The sequence below is a fragment of the Oryza sativa genome, chromosome 2, assembly GCF_034140825.1.
Source record: "Oryza sativa Japonica Group chromosome 2, ASM3414082v1".
Lineage (NCBI taxonomy): Eukaryota > Viridiplantae > Streptophyta > Magnoliopsida > Poales > Poaceae > Oryza > Oryza sativa.
In genome coordinates, this window is record NC_089036.1 from 32,654,957 (window position 1) to 32,674,568 (window position 19,612).

The following is a 19,612-nucleotide window of genomic DNA, read 5'->3' on the forward strand; positions in this document are numbered from 1 at the left end:
TGATGTTTCACTATATACAGATCAAATGTTGCAATGGATTTTGATATTATAGAACGCGTCGTTGCAACAAATCACTCACATATTTTGGAGATCCTCTATTAAGAAAATTTATTTTTTTTTGTTCCACAAAAAATGTTTCACCTGGTGTACTCACAATGTTTCACTATATATAGATCTAATGTTGTAGTGAATTAAAACATTCCATTGCAACAGAAAAACCCACATATTTTAGAAATCCCCTATTAAGGGAATTCGTTTCATTTTTTGTTCCACCGAAAAATGTTTCATCTAGTGTACTATAATGTTTCACTATGTATGGATCAAATGTTGCAGTGAACTAAAACATTCTTTCGCTATTTGCTGAAACATTGTTTTTATATAAGGTGAAACAACATCCGATTTAAACGAGTGAAGCATTTTCGATCTACTTAGTGCAACAATTCCGATATACCTAGTGTAACATCGTGTAACATTTAAAAATAATTCAATAACTAGGTAAAAAAATTTCGTCGGAATATATTCATGTGTGGTCTTGTTTTGAAGATTTAATTGCAACGAATTTAATGGTGCAATCGGATCATGATTTGGATAAGTAATTTAAAAGAAAAATCAATTTAAAGAAAGTTTACACGTAAATCGGGCGCTAACGTCAGCGCCCGATTTCCACCTCTGATCGGGCGCCCGACGGGGAGTCGTGTCCGAATCATTTCGTTGCTTCTTTATGCAGTTGAGCCACCGTTTCTTGATGGAGTTCCGCTCGTTAAACTGGCTGTTTCTGGTATACTCCACTTGGTAGTCGGTACTTGGTAGTTCTCGTCTTGTGTACCTAAATGTCGTATGCACTATGCAGCCAGGGTTTAGGGAAGGTTACTGTACTTAACGGTAAGCCTGGTTATCACATTGAACAGTGAAAAGAGCGAACGAAATATTAGTGAAATCAGGGATACACAGTTGGTTTTTGTCTCTTAAAGCTAACGTGTATTAGAGGGTGCATATGTGAGATGTGAATGTAGTGTTGCATGCCCAGTGGTGCGTGTGCATGTACTCCATCATATAGTCATAAAAAAATATTTTTGTTTAAGTATTTTAAATTTGACTTACCGTTACCCCTGTCCCTCGATGATCATCCTTACCTTTTGGATGGGATTGCCACCGAAGTGAGCAGGCACGGCGGTTGTGCCGTGCCTCCTCGCTCCTGCACTCCCTGTTAAGGAATTGCGACAGTTGGGTCACGGCTCCGCGCACTATTCGGTTGCCACCAATCCCCCTAAATATATATATATGTGTATGCAAGCCATTGGTCAATGAAAATTCATTCATCTCATTCAATCCTCTCGCTCTCGCTTTGAGTTTCAACACGTTATCAGCACTGCTTGCGAAAAAGAAGAGAAGGGAGAAAGAAATCAATCAAGGAATCAGTGGCCTCCCTCATCGACAGCGGACTCGCCATCTATATTATCTTATCCGTCGTTTTGTGATGCCGCGCCGGGGCTACCGCATTGCCCATGTCACCCACCATAGAGCCCAGATACGGGGTTGGTAGCTGCCGCCACCACCCTAGCGTCGCGTGGTCACCGATGCTGGGCTGATCACCACCCCGCTGGCCCATACATTGCCGAAAGCTGTGACGCCTCCACCGCGTCCAAGTCCAAAACGTACAATATTGTACCGTCCAGTGTCACACTGGAGCGTCTCTTGCTTGTTGCTCTCACCGGATTTGGAGTCACCGTCGGCTTCTAGTGGCGCTGCCCCCACTATCACCAACTCCACAACCGCCACAATCAAATGGAGGCGAGGAGAGGCTGCAAGGTAATATGTTGTAATAGAAACCTTGATGGTTGCACCACTATCTAGAGTGTGCGTGTACGATTTTTCGGTAAAAGAGAATACAATTAGTTTTTATACACACATGAATCCTTAACTTTATCACTTTGTTTTTTCCTTTTGAGAATAATAGACGCTTATATACACGCGTGCATACTCAATGTAGTGAGCATGAACAAAGTGGTTATATAGACCATTATTGACAGGTACACAATTATTCACTTACTAAAAGTTAATTACATAAATAATTAATAATAAATACAAACAACCTAAATCGGGGACTTTAACCTAATCATGCCACCGGTGGGAACCTAACAAGGTTGGCGGTTTTTCCTACATTTGCTTCTAGCACAAAACTATATCCGGGTCCATTTGCCTGTTTGGTAACTAGGGTTGGCAATAGGGCAGGTCGGGGGTGGGTTGGTCTGGAACTCCCCCGCCCTTGATCCCCGACTTCTTCACCCGACCCCGGCCCCAATGTGAGATACGGGGCCAAAACACCACCTGGCCCCGGCCCTGGCCCCGGCCCCTCCGGGGCCCCGCAATAAGAGTGAGCATTCCATCCAACCAGAAAATAAAAATGCAAAACAATCCATCAATTCAACAAGAATACTAGTACACAATCAGCAATTCAAGAATTCAGCAGCAGTAGTAGTTCGATTTACTCCATCCATGAACTAAATGCACAACCACAAATACTTGACAACAGTAGTAGTTGCCTGTCTGCTGCCCCTCCCGGCTGCTTATCCCGCTCGTTGCCCCACTCACCACTTGCACGCCGCCCTGCTCACCGTTGTGCCGCCTCATACCATAGTCCATAGCAGCCCGCCTGCGCACCTCGCCGTGGGCCGTCGCCGGTCGCCGCGCTGCCTGGTGCGTCGAGGGAGAAGGGTGGAAAACAGAGACCGGAGTCGAAGAGAGAGGGGTGGAGGGAGAGGGGCGGTGGTTGGTGGAGCACATGAGCCGTGGTCGCCGGTCAGTGGAGGCGCCTGGAGACTAGAGAACGTGTGGCGGCTGTGAGGATAGAGGATAGGGAGAGGTGAGAAGTGAGGATAGTTAGGTTTTAGGGAGGGGTGGATTGGGCTTCTCGGGCCTTTACTGTAATGGGCTGTATTTTAACCTTTCGAGATCTAATATACCTACCTCGGGTCCCCGCGAGTCACCCGCGGGTGCATTTTCTCCCCCGTCCCCGCACCCGGCCAAGACCGGGGCCCCGACCCGGCCCGAAGCCCCACGGGTTGAAAACTATACCCGCCCCTGCCCCTGTAGGGGCGGGTCTCCGCAGGGTCCCGGCCCGGTGGGGCAAATTGCCATTTCTATTGGTAACAAGAGTAGAAGACCATAAAGTTTTATGGAACTAGTCTCCATGTGTCTGCTTGCAGCATTGCAGGTATAAGACGCCACATATTATTGTTCTAGACAAGACACATGGCAGCAAGCTAAAATACCCAGTATATGCAGAAAAGGCCAAATGATTACAGGAGGCTGCCTGCGCACTTCCATTGCACTTGCGAGACGGCTGCATGACTGCATCAGATCTCTGGACAGAAGACATGACACCAAACCTCGACAAAGCGAAAATTACATAATTAACCTTAATTAGTAGAGTTGGGAGTACAACCACTGGCCGTCCAACACGGAAGCAACGGTGGATTGCAGCTTATCAGATACCAACTACCACAGCTTGTATGGCCAACTTGGTCATTACAATTAGTTTGTTTCTGGCGTTGAAAGATTCCAAGGTAGTACTTGTTCCATTATCAATCCACCTACCGCTATCTAAATGGAGCTCGAGTAATATTAGTGATCCCGAAGTCTGACACCTATGAAACCGATGTACCATTTGTGGAAGAATCAAATCACATGACTTTTTGGAAGTCGTCTTCTTCCAATCAATTCACCCCTACAACGAGCGAAGAACCGGCAAGATAACCACAAAGCCATGTGGGCACTGATGGAACCCTGAACACCACAAATGGTCTTATCGATCTGAATTGGCGGCCCGAGTTAATCGGATGCTGTTCTATCACAACGAGCAATACGTGCAGCGATCGATCCATCTCTCTGAAAAGCAAAAGGAGAAAAAAGGGTGCGAAAGAACAGCGTCGTCCAAATTAACAAAATTTTGAAGGGACTACCTATACATTTGTCGACAAATTTTTCCCCAAAAATTTGACAGATGTAATTATAGTACAATTGTAGTGTAATTACACTATAACTTATATGTAATTACACTGTAACTTGCATGTAACTACAGTGTAACTTATATGTAAGTTTCACATAATTTTAAATCGTTAGATCTATTACAAGATTTGTTTTGGTGAGGAAGAAAACAAATCATAGCACACACATATATGAAATAATTTGTTCCCACGACCTTCATTTTACCGAAATATTATGTTATGGAGAGATTTTTGAAAGTTACATACAAGTTACACTATAGTTACAGTGTAATTACACTACGATTGTACTGTAATTACATCTGTCAAATTTTTGCGGAAAAATTTGTCGACAAATATATAGATTATCTTTTTTTTTCTAGTTCGCACTGCTCTTTCTCTCTAAATTGCATCAAAGAAAATAGAGAGAGAGCAGATGGATCCTATCCCCTATAACGAACACTCATTTCTATCTATTGATAGAAAAGGAGCAAAATCGAATTTTGAATCGTGAGGTAAGTATCCCGTGACTATTACAAGTGGGCTCGATTGGCTTGGAGTCCGTTGACTGAAACAATTATCCGTCTGAAGAAAAAGTAATCTTGCAACAAGCTGGCCGAGGCATGCAACTTGCAAAAGTTGCACTAACCCTAGTACTTGTAAGTTGGAAGAAGAGAATAGTAAAAATTCATTTTTGGGAAATCGAGGGCCGGAGATGGCTGCCAGTTCAATTACGAGCATGAGTATAAAAATTGTCTTCTCGGTCCTATCAATGAGAAGTTGAGAACCAACGACTAAACAACGATCATAAAAAAAAGCTAACCACTCCCGCGCGCGCGAAGAATACATGATGTTGGTGTACATAAATTAGTGCACGTTGCATAAGCCAACGAAGGAAGCAGTCACCGCTGTGCATCGGGCACACGTCGGCATCATTTCAAGGCCCCCCCGTAGCTTCCATCACTTTGACCATCTCGCCTCGAAGGAGGAGTAGGAGGAAGAGAGAAGCCGGCACAAGCGAGCCCAGCAAACGCACGGCACCACGGATCATTGGGATCAAAACACGAGAGCTTAATTGAGAAGCAGAGAAGGAGATCAAGAAAAGCAGAGCAAAGCCGCCGGCGAAGAGGGAGGAGGTGGCCGGTGGGATGGACGTGAAGCGGGCCCGGAGCCCGCGGGCTCCGGGCGTCGACGCCGACGACGACAAGAAGCGGGCCGCCGAGTGGCGCGGCGCCGTCCGGCCGCACATGGTGCTGGTCGGCTTCCTCATCACCCTGCCCGTCCTGGTCTTCGTCTTCGGCGGCCGCTGGGGCTCCTTCCAAACCACCTCCGCCCCCAACGTCGGCGGCCGCCACGTCGTCCCCGGCGGCGTAACAACGACACAAAGTAAGTCCCCCTTTTTTCTCTCTCGTCTCGCTGTTTGCGCTTGTGAATTCTGAAAGATCGCGTCCATCGTAAGGCAACGAAGCTTACTCGTTGACCGCTAGTGTGCAAGCAAGGGAATTTTGGTCCCCCGGCGCTCTGATGAGATCGGCCTATGAACAAGCAGCTGTTGTCGTAAGCAATTTTGTAGGTACTCACCATTTCTGCAGCATATGAGGTAGCAGGGTGAAAATTGGCATTTCGTCGGCCGGTGATCGCTGATACGTCATACGAGGATAACATCATGTTACTACACTGGCATTACGACCATAGCCGCAAGCACACACGCATGTTAGTTCGATCACTGAAAAATAATTGGAAAAGAAAAACTAGATATAGATCTTGCATTCTCGCTTGATTTGGGTGGGACAAGGTTGCATGCTAGCATTCAGATCGCTGATCCAATGCATGAGTAAACTTTTGGGATGCATGCACAGTCCAGAATCAGATCCTATTGTGCATTGTGCTTGATGAACAGTCAGTTCTAGTTCGGTGATGTGGCGAGCCCGTGATGACGGTGTCGTCTTGATGCCATCACCACTTGTGCATCCTTTTGCGGATCTTGTCCTACCTTATCATTGTTTCTTCCAAAGGAGGTACTCCTAGCTTCTGTTTGTGTCGGTGGCTTTTACTGCATGCCCTGCCCCTGCAGAATGGCATTCCAAAAGGTCATAGCTTTCTTTCTTTATTTTATTTGTTTTAACGAAGGTCCTCTTGGCTTTTTACTCGAGTGGTCCCTGGATTTACTGGAGTAGCAGACAAACTTAAGCATCTTGGGAGGCCTCATGCCCTCGTGAAAGTAGGTGGTCCGAGATGGATAATTTCTGCCGTGCATGTTGCCAGCAATAATGCTGGTAACAACGCTGTTGAGAGTGATGACAAATCTACAACAAAGTAAACTTTTGTTCCTATATGGGGGCTGTTCTGAGAGGAAAAAAAAGTACAGCACGATGTTTATTTTGACAAAATGGTACTTTGCATTGTCGCATGGTCTGATTATTACAGTGTGACACTCTGCATTGTCTTGTGCAAATGCCTGAAGAAACTTTTCTGTTAACTTTTCTGCAGAAAATGAAGCCCCGAAAAACGTCTCTGTACCAGCCACTGCAACCAAATCTCTGCCCCAACCCCAGGACAAGCTTCTCGGAGGACTACTCTCTGCCGCATTCGAAGAATCCTCATGTCAGAGCAGATACAAATCATCTCTCTACCGGAAGAAGTCTCCGTTCCCTCTGTCCCCTTACCTGGTTCAGAAGCTGCGGAAGTACGAGGCCTACCACAAGAAGTGCGGCCCTGGCACGAAGCGCTACCGGAAGGCGATCGAGCAGCTCAAGGCGGGGCGCAACGCCGACAACGCCGAGTGCAAGTACGTGGTGTGGTTCCCCTGCAACGGCCTCGGCAACCGCATGCTCACCATCGCCTCCACCTTCCTGTACGCGCTCATCTCCAACCGCGTCCTCCTCATGCACGTCGCGGCGGAGCAGGAGGGCCTCTTCTGCGAGCCGTTCCCGGGGAGCTCGTGGGTGCTCCCGGGCGACTTCCCCCACAACAACCCGCAGGGCCTGCACATCGGCGCGCCGGAGAGCTACGTCAACATGCTCAAGAACAACGTCGTCCGCAACGACGACCCCGGCAGCGTGTCGGCGTCGTCGCTGCCGCCGTACGTGTACCTCCACGTCGAGCAGTTCCGGCTGAAGCTGTCCGACAACATCTTCTGCGACGAGGACCAGTTGATTCTCAACAAGTTCAACTGGATGATACTCAAATCTGACAGCTACTTCGCGCCGGCGCTGTTCATGACGCCGATGTACGAGAAGGAGCTGGAAAAGATGTTCCCGCAGAAGGAGTCAGTGTTCCATCATCTTGGGAGGTACCTGTTCCATCCGACGAACAAAGTATGGGGAATCGTGAGCAGGTACTACGAAGCGTACCTTGCCAGAGTCGACGAGAAAATCGGGTTCCAGATACGGATCTTCCCGGAGAAGCCGATAAAATTCGAGAACATGTATGATCAGCTGACGAGGTGCATCAGGGAGCAGCGGTTGTTGCCGGAGCTCGGCACGGCGGAGCCGGCGAACACGACTGCCGAAGCAGGGAAGGTGAAGGCCGTACTGATCGCTTCTCTGTACTCGGGATATTACGAGAAGATCCGTGGGATGTACTACGAGAATCCAACCAAGACTGGCGAGATCGTCGCGGTGTACCAGCCGAGCCACGAGGAGCAGCAGCAGTACACGTCCAACGAGCACAACCAGAAGGCGCTGGCCGAGATCTATCTGCTCAGCTACTGCGACAAGATCGCCATGAGCGCCTGGTCGACGTTCGGGTACGTGGCCTACAGCTTCGCCGGCGTCAAGCCGTGGATCCTGCTCCGGCCGGACTGGGACAAGGAGAGGTCGGAGGTGGCGTGCGTCAGGTCGACGTCGGTGGAGCCGTGCCTCCACTCGCCGCCGATCCTCTCGTGCAGGGCCAAGAAGGAGGTCGACGCGGCCACCGTCAAGCCGTACGTTCGGCACTGCGAGGATGTCGGGTTCGGTCTCAAGTTGTTCGATAGCTAATTTTTTGGAGAAGTGACTTCTTCGGTTTCACGTTCCGAATTGCGTTCGTTACGTCACGTCCTGTGGATTAACTAGGCCTTTTGGAGATTCGTTATATTCGTTTGGACTCGTATACACCTGAAAATGCACAAAATGTATTATGTAAAATGTATTATGTATCTGTATTCAAATTCGTTCTTCATAAAACAATTCGGATATATATATACACACACGCAAACAGATTCCCTCTCCAGTTTCCTTTTCAGTTCGATTAAATTGACATCTCTACCTACCACACAGATTGCTACTCCAGTTGCCTACTCCCTCTGTCCCATAATATAAGAGATTTTGAGTTTTTACTTGTACTGTTTGACCACTCGTTTTATTAAAAAAAAATAGAACTATTATTTATTTTTTTAACTTACTTTATTATCTAAAGTATTTTAAGCACAGCTTTTTATTTTTTATATTTGCACAAATTTTTTTAATAAAGTGAGTGGTCAAACAATGAAAATAAAAACTCAAAATCCCTTATATTATGAGACGGAGGAAGTACATCACAATGATTCTTTTTTTTTTGAATGGCACCGGGGGGAAAACTCCCCACCTGAATTAAAATTAAGGAAACATCAAAACTTTACAAACCATACAAGAAGAAAAGAGGAAGCAAAACAGCACGAAAGAAAAGAAGAAAGAAAGAAAGAGAGAAAACAAACAAGAGAGATTACAGAAGGTGGAGAGGAGAGGAGAAGGATGCAAGCCAAGACGGAAGAACTGCCCGGTCAGCCAGCTTGAAACGGTTTGCCCAAAGCTTGGCGTCGTTGACGCAACAGCAGAGAAGACGGTTGATGGATGGTGCAAGGTGTTGGAAAACAACTTCGTTACGGTGGTTCCATAAGCGCCAGCAGCACAAGAGGAAGAAGGTGCTGTTTAGTCGTTCCGGAAGGTCTCCAGACCAGTGGATGGTGTGAATCTCACTCAGGGAGGTTAGCATGGGTAGCACCTGAATCAGGCCCCAAAAAGCATATGCCAGGGGGTAGGCAAGGAAGATGTGGTCAGTGTCTTCCAGGCAGGTATTGCATAGTTGACATGTTGGGGAGGGGATGATTGACTTCTTGTGCAGGTTGACAGCAGTAGGTAGTCTGTTCATAGTCATTAACTGTCACGCCCCGAACTAGTCCCGACCGGAACTAGCCCGTGACGCTCCAAATTAATCTGTTAATCGATACCAGTCCCAGGAAACAGTGCTGGTATCACAGGGAGACAGAATATCACAGCAACAGAGGTCTCTTTATTATAGAGTAGATGTACAGTCATGTTGGGCTGCGGACAGATCCCGAGCTCACAACTGCATTACAAAAGGAAAGCGGAACCCAGGACTTGGATCAATCAACACAGGCGCGACTTGGGAACTAGGCCGAAACTCTAAAACTCATCGTAGCCGGCTTGCTCCTGGAAGAACTCCTCGTCAGCAGGATCCGCTTCATCTTCTTCAGCAACTGGGGGGGATTATTTATATAGAGCAAGGGTGAGTACGGGAGTACTCAGCAAGCCATGGGAAGTAAGTGTTTAATGCAGGCTTCAAGGAAAGGCTGGTGTTTTTGCAATTAATTTTATTTGAACTCTTTTCTGAAACAACTAAGTGAGTGCTTCTCAAACGACACGGATGAGACAGTGCGTCTCGTCCGGTCGGAGTATGTGCAATGTATCAGTCTTTAGAATTTAAACAAGGTTGGCACCCGGCCAACAGCTTTTTCAACGGCCACCCGGGCCAACAACTTTTCAAACGGCCACCCGGGCCAACAACTTTTCAAACGGCCATCCGGGCCTAGCTGATCCCATCAGCTGCAGATTTTTCAAACACCGAACCCCCTTTTCACACAGCAATTTCACAAGCAGTAGTCAAACCAAACTACGCTAGGAATCACCTCACATCCGCCCATGACCGTGGGCACGGCTGTTCGAACAGTTTGTTAACCTCTGCAGAGGGGGTACACTTTATCCACACGACATTACTAACCCGGATCACCCAGCCTGTGGGGATCAGCCACGTCGGGAGACCTCCAAGCTTTCATGACAAGGCATTTCCAAAGCCGACACAGGTTTACCATATGCCGACGAGAGGGGTCCCAGACCAACAACAGGTTAGGTCCCAGACCATACTGTGCCAGGAAGCCCAGGGGTCCTCTCCGACACCACCCCGGCGAATCCACATGTCTCTCGGCATCAAGGCTCCCCTGATAAGCTAGTTACTCAGCCAGGGGTGTCCCATTCCACCCATGTGGTCGTACTTGACTTATGTTTGGATGAAATTCCAAGGAATCGGTCCATAAGTGCGATAGCGGGAAACCGTACACCCGGTACATTTCTCGGTCCGCGGTTTTGGAAATTCATTTAGTTCGCAAGCACCGACCCAGGTGTCGGGTTTTCCAAGTCTTTTGTAAAACTCCAGTTTTACCCAAGTTGTTACTCAGATTTTAAGTTTGAAGGCGACCGTCGATACTGGCACAGGGTGCACGAATATCGAGGCGCAACTGGATGGTTACAAGGGGACATGGTATAGCAATTAACAATGGAAGGATCAAATGCAACAAGTTAGGTAGGTCTGCCAATCTGCCTTGCAGACGGAACAACAGATTAAGTGCAATCCTATCAATGCATAATATTTTGCAAGCAATATAATTAGATTTCAAATATAGGCTCAAGATGTTCAAAGGTGGCTTGCCTTGCTCGAGATCTGGAGCTTGACCCTCGAAATCCTCGCACTGCGGGTCTTCGGGCTCCGAAACTATATGCAAAACGGGACAACTCAACAAACGGCGAAAATAAAGCCCTATTAATGACCTCTAAGCGTGCCATTAGATAGATCTCGAGATTTGAGAAATTTTGGAATTTGAACGGAGTCAAACGGATTTACGGTTGGGAAGATATTGAATTTCTAAGATTATTGGATTTTTGGTCTAAAGGAAAAGGATTTAATTAAATCCTTTTTCGAAAAGAAAATAAAAGAAAAAGGGAGAGGGAGGGAATATAGACTTCCCTCGGGCGGCTAGGGCGCGGCCCGAGAGAAAGGGCGGCTCGGCCGAGCTTAACGGGCCGGCCGGCCCAAGAAGGTGGCCCAAGGCGGCCCAAGACGCGCGCGCGGGAGGGAGGAGAGAGAGAGCTGGTGGACCGGGCTCACCATGCGCGGTCCCGGGTGGGACCCGCTTGTCAGCGGCTCGGCTCACCGTGCGGAGGGAGTACGCGGCTCATGCGCGCGGGCGGGGGAGGGACGCGGTGCACGCGCGCGGTTCGCGGTGGACGCGGATGCGGCGGGCCCACGCGCAGCCTCACGGCTCGCGGTGGAACGCGCGCACGGGGAGGGACTGACCGGGGTCGGCTCGACCCGGTCTAGGCTGAGCTGGCGCCGACGTGGCGCCTACGTGGCTGCCACGCGGGCCAGCGGGAGGTAGACGACGACCCGGCCGCGAATGGACGGCGGGCGGCGGCGGCGAGCGGCGGAGCGAACCACGACGATACGGGCAAAAGCTAGCACACCGGGCGGTTGTTCGTGATGAGGGGAGACGAGCCAACGGCTCGGATTCGCCAGAGGGAGTTCGACGGCGGCGAATCGCGGCGGCGACAACCGGCGGGGAGTGAAGAGGGAAACGCCGACGAGGTCACGAGGGACCGATTCCCGGCGGTGAGAGCATTCACGCGACCACGGGAATCCGATGCTAGCGTCGGATTGGACGGAGCTACGCCGAGCGAGGCTGGCGACGTGCGGGTGCTATGGAGCTCGAGCGGCGACGGCGGCGAGCACGCGGCGAGCGACGGCAACGGTCGGGGCGGCGCCGGCTAGCTACAGGGAGTCTACTCGAGCTACTACCGAAAGCTAGGGGGAGGAGATGGGGCGAGGAGGAAGAACGGAGGGAGGCATCACCGAGATGAGGAGGGGCGCTGTGACGAGAGGCCGACGGCGCGGGAGTAATCTCTCCGGCCTCGGGCCGGGGAAGAGGAAGGAGAGGGCGCGGCCGAAGTCCCCTTCCGCGTCCTTGCTCGTGCCGACTCCTTCGACACGCGCAACAACGAACGGCGACGGCGAACAGAGCACGGGGGCGGCAGCTATGGCGAGGAGGCGAAAACGAGGGAGATTGGAGGGGAAGGAGCTGGGGTTTAAAGGGGGCGGCAATGTCGGTTTGGGAACCGACTTAGGGCGGTCAAGGCGCGAGCTGGCGCTCGGCGGTCGCGGCCAAAGCGGCGACAGGGAGGATGACGCCAGCGGGGGAAAAGGGGGAAAAAGGAGGGGGAGAAAGGGGCTTGCCCTTTTGCCGATTCGGGAAAAAGGAGGAGGGGAGCGGGGGCGACGCGGCAGAGGGAGGAGGGGCGCTGCCTCCGTCCCTTGGCGGCTTGCGCGCGGAGTGGCGGGGGCCGGGCGGTGACGACGGCGATGACGGCGGGCGGTTTGGAGCGGCGTGACGACACGGGCGACAGACGCGTGCAGAGGCTGACGGCGGCGGCGACCGGGCGGTCGGCCACTCGGCACGCGCGCGCGGCTTGCAACGGGCGGCGTCCGCGCGGGCGCGCGCACGCGAACACGGCGTGCGGGAAGCGGCAGCGAGGGAGCGGAGAGGGAGGACTTGGCTCGGCGCGGGCGGCTTACGCAGGCGCGGCAGAGCGAGGAGAAGGGAAGGGGGCGCTCGGCGCGGCGGCTCACGCGCACGCGCGTGGGCGGAGCGGAGGAGGAGCACTCGGCGCGGCTCTCGCGCACGCGCGCGCGGCGCGCGGGCGAGGCGGAGTGGAGCTGAGCGGGGGGGGGGGGGGGGGGGGAAAGCGGAGCGCGCCGGGGAGGGGAGAGGACGAGAGAGAGAGAGAGAGAGGGAGCGCCCGGGAGAGGGAGAGAGGGAGATGGGCCGAGCGAGATTCGGCCCATCGACCCGGGGGAGGCAAAATAGACTTTTGCGGAGGAATTTGATTTGGAAGGATTTGGATTCGGATTTGAACTCGACGATAGATCGGGGATTGAGATCTTGAGATGGCACGGACACTAGACAACAAGCAAAGAAACAAATTTCGCAATTAGGGTTTTTAAGAGATAATTTTTCCCGCTAGGCGTCACGACGGAACGGGCGCTACATTAACCAACCAAAAAATTTAACCCTCGGAGGGGCCGAGCTCTTCCAGATGAATTCCCAGGGGTGGCCAAAGTTGCTGACTTTCCATGGTTTTGCAATAGAGGGCTGAAGTTGATATCAGGCCATTGCGGCAGCTGATTGAACTTTGTATTGTGTCTTTGGTCTTGTGAGAGTGGGAAGTCTTGAAGTAGGTCTTGCAGCAGATGTAATTGTTGTTGAGCCACTGTTGACAGTCTTGGGACAAGGGGTAAATTAAGCCCAGCGTGGAGCGCTGAACGAACCGTGAGATGAGTAGTTGTGTTGTGAGAGAAGAGGGCTGGGAACTCAATCGAGAGAGGTTTATCAGTCAGCCAGACATTAAGCCAGAAGTTTGTTCGACAACCATTACCGATTTTCATAGTGGAATGAGCTCGAAGGACCGGCAGAAGAGTGATTAGAGTGTGCCAGTGTTGTCCCAGATCGGCTGAGCCGAGAGCAGAGTTTTGGTGCTCACTCCAAATCCATTTTGTCCATGGGGAATTTTGAGAAAAAAGCCGGTAGATCATTTTAGTGAGCAGGCAGATGTTTTGCGAATGCAGATTTTTAATTTCCAGGCCTCCAAGGCTTTTACTTTTGCAGACGAGGTCCCATGCTACCAGACATTTGGAGCCATGACAAGAATCCTCCCCAGACCACAGGAACGCACGACGACGTTTGTCTATAGCTTCAATGGTTCCTTTTGGGAGCAGGAGTTCAGCCATTGCATAGGTTGGGAGAGAGTCCAGGACAGAGTTTACCAGAACAACACGGCCTGCATAGTTGAGTAAGGAGGCTTGCCAGCCTGCCAGATACTTGTCAACTTTCGAAATCATGAGGTGAAAAGCACTTGAAGGGAGTTGAGTTGCAGAGAGCGGTAGGCCGAGGTATGTTTGGGGGAACCCATCAAGTTTGCATTGGAGAATCGTGTAGTGATACACAATTTGCACGCACTGACCAATCGATTAATTTAGAGAGACACTTACCGTGGGCGTTGATGCTTCGATGATGCGTTTTTGTTCCATCAGCGACCTACCCCGGCCGTTTGCACGCGCAAATCAAACCATCAATAAAACCCAACGGAAACGCCAAGACGCAAAATGTCCCTGAATTCCATACTAGGAGTGCCTTTCATGGGTGCGACTTTCGAATGGCAGATTGACAGCGTGTACGTCCACGTGCACCAGGTAGGTAGACACACGCCGGCCCTCGTATATATACGTGCGTTCATGTCGCGCTCACATGCCCCGCGTCGCGCCGGGAGCGGAGGCGACGAGAGAAACACGCAGTCGTAGAAGCAACCGGCACCAGTTGCCCATGCCCAAGGTGGAAGCCGTCCACCTCGCTCACGGTGTTGGACAAACTGCTGGTGCCTTTGCTGCTGCATGTTGCAATCATCCTGAGCCGTTGACTGCCAGTACGTAGCTTCCAACAGTTAGCTAGAGATTTCGTAAGCGTCTGGAAGATGTGTAAACAAAAGGGATGATAAGGAATTAGTAATGTGATATGATTTTCATCGACGTGCAATAATTATTATGCACGCGACTGCAATCATTACGTGGTGGTATATACGCGCAGGTCAGAGGCGCTGGGGGTTCCTGGGAGAAGGCAGAGTCCGAAGCGTGCGTTCACGAGAGCGCGCGTCGGCGCGGGGTACCGATGGACGAGAAGAGGGCGGCGCGGACGCCGCGAGCTGGAGCGCGGAACGCGGTGAACGGCGGCGAGTCGGGATGTTGCAGCGAGAAGGCTGCGCGGTGGGGATGGCGCGCGCCGGTGGAGGTGGCCGTGGTCGGGTTCGTCGCCACCTTGACGTTGCTCGTTCTACTGTACGGCGGCACGGGAAGCTTGCTGTCGTTCACCTCGCCGAGGACGGAGTTTGTGCAGAAGCTTGCAGGTAACCGTTATTCCACCAACCATGTGTGCAATTGCAATTGCATTCTTGAACTCTCTATTGGTAAATGCATTTACGCAGTTCGTGATTAAAAATGTAAGGAAAAAGCACGAATTACCTCCTGAACTATCGCGGACGTCCGAATTACCCCCCTAAACCCGAAAATCAGACATCATTCACCCTTAACTTTTAATACCGGATAAATTACCTCCTCGACCTAATCCAGAGCGGTTTTGCCTACGTGGCGTACGTGTGGTAATCCAGTCAGCATTTTCTTATTTAAAAAAATAGTGGGGTCCACATGTCATCTTCCCTCCTCTTCTCCTCTCTCTCTCTCATCAACAAGCTGACAAGCGTGGACGACGGGGATGGGCGGCAGCTGGAGGAGGCGTGGCACGCGGAGGAGGCGGCGCTGGCGATGGCCGAGATGGAGAAGACAAGTGCCGCCCGGCCATGGAGGCGGCCGAGGCGGGCAGCATGGCATGGCGCACGGCGGTGCGGGGAAGGCAGCGGTCGGCGCGCACGACGGTGCGGCCGACGGTGGCGGGGGCGATCGGCGCGGAACGGCGCGGACAGGCAGGAGGCGGCGGAGAGGCGGGGACGATGGGGATGGGTGGCGGACTCGTCAGCACCTTCAGCAGGATGTTGCGGTCGAACAGGATGTTGGCCGGCTTGAGGTTGCGGTGCACGAGCGACTCCGGCTTGGTCTGGTGGAGGAACAGCAGCGCCGTGGTTATCTCCGCCGAGATCCTGAACCGCTGGCTCCACGGGATCGACGGGCGACGGCGTGCCGCAATCTTTTTTCTTTTTATTTTTGTCTCTGCCCGCTTCTGAATTTTCTGATCTGATTTGGTGCCGCGTTTTGGACTTTGGGAATGTGGTTATGTGCTGCATATGTAGTATATTGGTTTCTCTTTGGAATGTTGGGTAAAGGATTTTGTCGAGAGCTAACTTGCACACTTGTATATATGCATGGCCTTAATTTGCAGTCGATGGCTTGCATCATCAGTGATTTTGCAGCCGTCCACCGAGGCGCGGCGGTACCAGCAGCCGCCGCCGGCGTAGCTAGACACGTACGTGGTGCAGATGCCCAAGGACAAGGTGTTCCGCGTCCCGCCGCCGGAGAACGCGCGCCTCTTCCAGCACTACACCCGCCGCGCCAGGCGCCACGCCCGCTGCTCCTGCGTCCGCGTCTGCTCCTGGCTCCTCCTCATGCTCGTCTTGCTCGTCGTCGCGCTCACGGCCTTCGCCTCCGTCGTCTACCTCGTGTTCAAGCCCAGGCAGTCGGACTACACGCTCCAGGGCGCGAACCTTCTCGTCGGCCTCTCGGCATTGCGCCGCCGCTGCGCCTCCAGGTCGGCCAGCTGCTGCGCCGCCTCTCCGCCGCCGCCCGCCAGTCCGCGCCGTTCCGCGCCGACCGCCCCCGCCCACCGTCGGCCGCACCGCCGTGCACGCCGACCGCGCCGTCCACTGCCTTCCCCGCACCGTTGTGCGCCATGCCATGCTGCGCCGCCTCGGCCGCCTCCATGGCCGGGCGGCACTTGTCTTCTCCATCTCGGCCATCGCCAGCGCGCCTGCTCCGCGTGCTGCGCCTCCTCCAGCCGCCGCCCATCCCCATCGTCCCCGCTTGTCAGCTTGTGGATGAGAGAGAGAATGGAGAAGAGGAAGAGGGAAGATGACAGGTGGACCCCCACCATTTTTTTAATAAGAAAATGCCGACTGGATTGGCACGCGTACGCCACGTAGGACAAAACCGCTCTGAATTGGGTAAGGGGGTAATTTACCTGGTATTGAAAGTTGAGGGTGAACGATGTCTGGTTTTTAGGTCTAGGGGGTAATTCAGACGACCGCGATAGTTTAGAGGGGTAATTCGTACTTTTTCTAACTCAAACATACTTTCGTTATTCGGACGCCACCATATGTGCCAGGTTGTTACCTCCCATCGAGCTTATCGGCTGCAGTCAAAATTTTAAATTTTAAATTAAGTTGATTTTGTGTTTTTCAATGTAGTCTATTTTTCAAATTAGTTTCTAAAGTGCTAAGGACTTGTTTAGATTCCAACTTTTTTCTTTAAATTTTTAACTTTTCCATCACATCGAACTTTCCTACACACACAAACTTTCAATTTTTTCGTCACATCGTTTCAATTTTTTTAAACTTCTAATTTTGGCGTGGAACTAAACACAGCCTAATAACACAAATGTAAAAATTTTATCCGTAATTATTTTTTTCCTTTATATTTTCACCACTTGTCAACAAGCTTAAACGAACAGAGTAACATGTTTAGAAGATATACAATCAATTTGTATATCGTAATCTCGTAATGGACATGATCAAAACGAGGAGACAAGGCAATGTCACATCCAACGAAAGCTAGTTTGTGCATAAGTATCACGGAAGCTGTTTTCTCTCTTGCGGTATATTATTACACACTCACACGCTATGCACGTTAAGCCGGTGGTTCAAGGGTTAGCATCAGCATAATATAAAACAATTATCACCGTCTAAATCTACTTTTACCACTTGAAAGTCATGAAGAGCAGTAAAGGTATGACAGATCTAAACTTTATTTTCAAGTTAACCTCGACCCCCCACCCATAAATTGAGCATGACATTTTGATCGCTCCGTGGGCTGTTTTCACTTCTCTTGGGCTGCTGAGGCCTATATGGTTAAGCCGTAAAACAATGTTAAATGGGCCAACCATCCAGTATTCTGGTATGAATGCCAGGATTTCAGTCCAGTCTTGTTCGGTTAATACCTAGGAGAAAAGAATTGGAGGGTATTAATTCCACAGCTAAAACTATTTCCCTTCCATAAAAAAGGTTATTTCCCTCGATTCCCCTTTATAATTCTCTTGTGTAAGAAATTAACCAAATTCCTAAACATGTTGGCACGACTTAGGATTAATCATATATGAGCCGTATCCCGTACTTCGTATTTGGTTGTACACTAGTAGTACCACGTATCAATGCTCTCTCGATTTTTGGTGCATAATTCAGTTCAACTGCACCGTGCAGCTGCCGCAGCATCACCTTCCCACGGAGCACCGGAAGACACGCCCGAGACGTCGACTCGGCACGACGACGACCGTCTCCTCGGCGGACTGCTCTCTCCGGCCTTCGACGAGCATTCCTGCCGTTCCCGGTACACGTCGTCCCTCTACCGCCGCCGTTCACCGTTCCGCCCGTCCACCTACCTCGTCGAGCGACTCCGGCGGTACGAGGCCCGGCACAAGCGGTGCGGCCCCGGCTCCGCCCTTTTCCAGGAAGCCGTCGAGCACCTGCGCTCCGGCCGCAACGCCGCGCGCTCCGAGTGCCAGTACGTGGTGTGGACGCCGTTCAACGGGCTCGGCAACCGCATGCTCGCGCTCGCGTCAACCTTCCTCTACGCGCTCCTCACCGACCGCGTCCTGCTAGTGCACGCGCCGCCGGAGTTCGACGGCCTCTTCTGCGAGCCCTTCCCCGGAAGCTCATGGACATTGCCCGCCGACTTCCTGATCACCGACTTCGACGGCGTCTTCACCATGTGGTCGCCGACGAGCTACAAGAACATGAGGCAGGCCGGCACGATAAGCAACGCTACCGCGGAGCAGAGCCTGCCAGCCTACGTGTTCCTTGATCTCATCCAGTCGTTCACCGATGCCGCCTTCTGCGACGACGACCAGCAGGTCCTAGCCAAGTTCAACTGGATGGTGATAAAGTCCGACGTCTACTTCGCCGCCATGTTATTCCTCATGCCGGCCTATGAGCGCGAGCTGACGCAGCTGTTCCCGGAGAAGGAGGCCGTGTTCCACCACCTGGCGCGGTATCTCTTCCATCCGTCGAACGACGTGTGGGGCATCGTGCACAGGTTCTACGAGGCCTATCTCGCCAGGGCCGACGAGCTTGTCGGCCTCCAGGTGCGCGTGTTCCCGGAGATGCCCATACCGTTCGACAACATGTACGAGCAGATCATCCGGTGCTCGGAGCAGGAGGGGTTGCTGCCCAAGCTAGGACAGACGGTCGTCGTCACCGCGGCGAACGGCTCGTCGGTGGTGGCGCCGAGCACGAAGCTGACTTCCATACTGGTGACGTCGCTGTTCCCGGACTACTACGACCGCATCCGCGGCGTGTACCACGCGAGGCCGACGGAGACAGGGGAGTACGTAGCGGTGCACCAGCCGAGCCACGAGCGGGAGCAGCGCACGGAGGCGCGCGGCCACAACCAGCGCGCGCTGGCCGAGATATACCTGCTGAGCTTCTGCGACCGCGTCGTGACGAGCGCCGTGTCGACGTTCGGGTACATCGCGCACGGGCTAGCCGGGGTGCGGCCGTGGGTGTTGCTGCGGCCGCCGTCCCCGGTGGCGCGCGCCGAGCCGGCGTGCGTCCGGTCGGAGACCGTCGAGCCGTGCCTGCAGGCGCTGCCTCGACGGATGTGCGGCGCGGCGGAAGGCAGTGACATTGGGGCTCTGGTGCCTCATATCCGGCATTGCGAGGATGTACAAAAAGGTATCAAACTGTTTAGCTAGCGCTTTAATCTGTCTGCGTAATTTGTTCGTATGGTGTAGAATTCACAGTGAAACATAAGTGCTGAGTTCTGATCCGCTTTGCGTGGCCACTAACTCGGCCGCTACAGACATGTTCCGTGCATGCATAATTCCGCTAATCCTC

General features: G+C 52.1%; 2 protein-coding genes across 3 annotated transcripts; both read left to right on the forward strand.

The window, feature by feature from the left end:
• Nucleotides 1-4,950: 4,950 nt before the first annotated feature.
• Nucleotides 4,951-8,195, forward strand: LOC4330821 (probable fucosyltransferase 8). Its single transcript, XM_015771199.3, has 2 exons — nucleotides 4,951-5,369; nucleotides 6,474-8,195. Exons 1-2 carry the CDS (start codon nucleotides 5,132-5,134, stop codon nucleotides 7,961-7,963), a joined length of 1,728 nt encoding a protein of 575 aa, XP_015626685.1. The 5' UTR covers nucleotides 4,951-5,131; the 3' UTR covers nucleotides 7,964-8,195.
• Nucleotides 8,196-14,599: 6,404 nt separating this feature from the next.
• On the forward strand, nucleotides 14,600-19,607 carry LOC136351182 (galactoside 2-alpha-L-fucosyltransferase-like). Of its 2 annotated transcripts, none has more exons than XM_066307338.1 (2): nucleotides 14,600-14,965; nucleotides 17,981-19,607. In XM_066307338.1, exons 1-2 carry the CDS (start codon nucleotides 14,731-14,733, stop codon nucleotides 19,468-19,470), a joined length of 1,725 nt encoding a protein of 574 aa, XP_066163435.1. In that variant the 5' UTR covers nucleotides 14,600-14,730; the 3' UTR covers nucleotides 19,471-19,607. The 2 variants fall into 2 exon arrangements, with proteins under 2 accessions (XP_066163435.1, XP_066163436.1); XM_066307339.1 differs by lacking the exon at nucleotides 14,600-14,965 and adding an exon at nucleotides 16,525-16,644.
• Nucleotides 19,608-19,612: the final 5 nt, after the last annotated feature.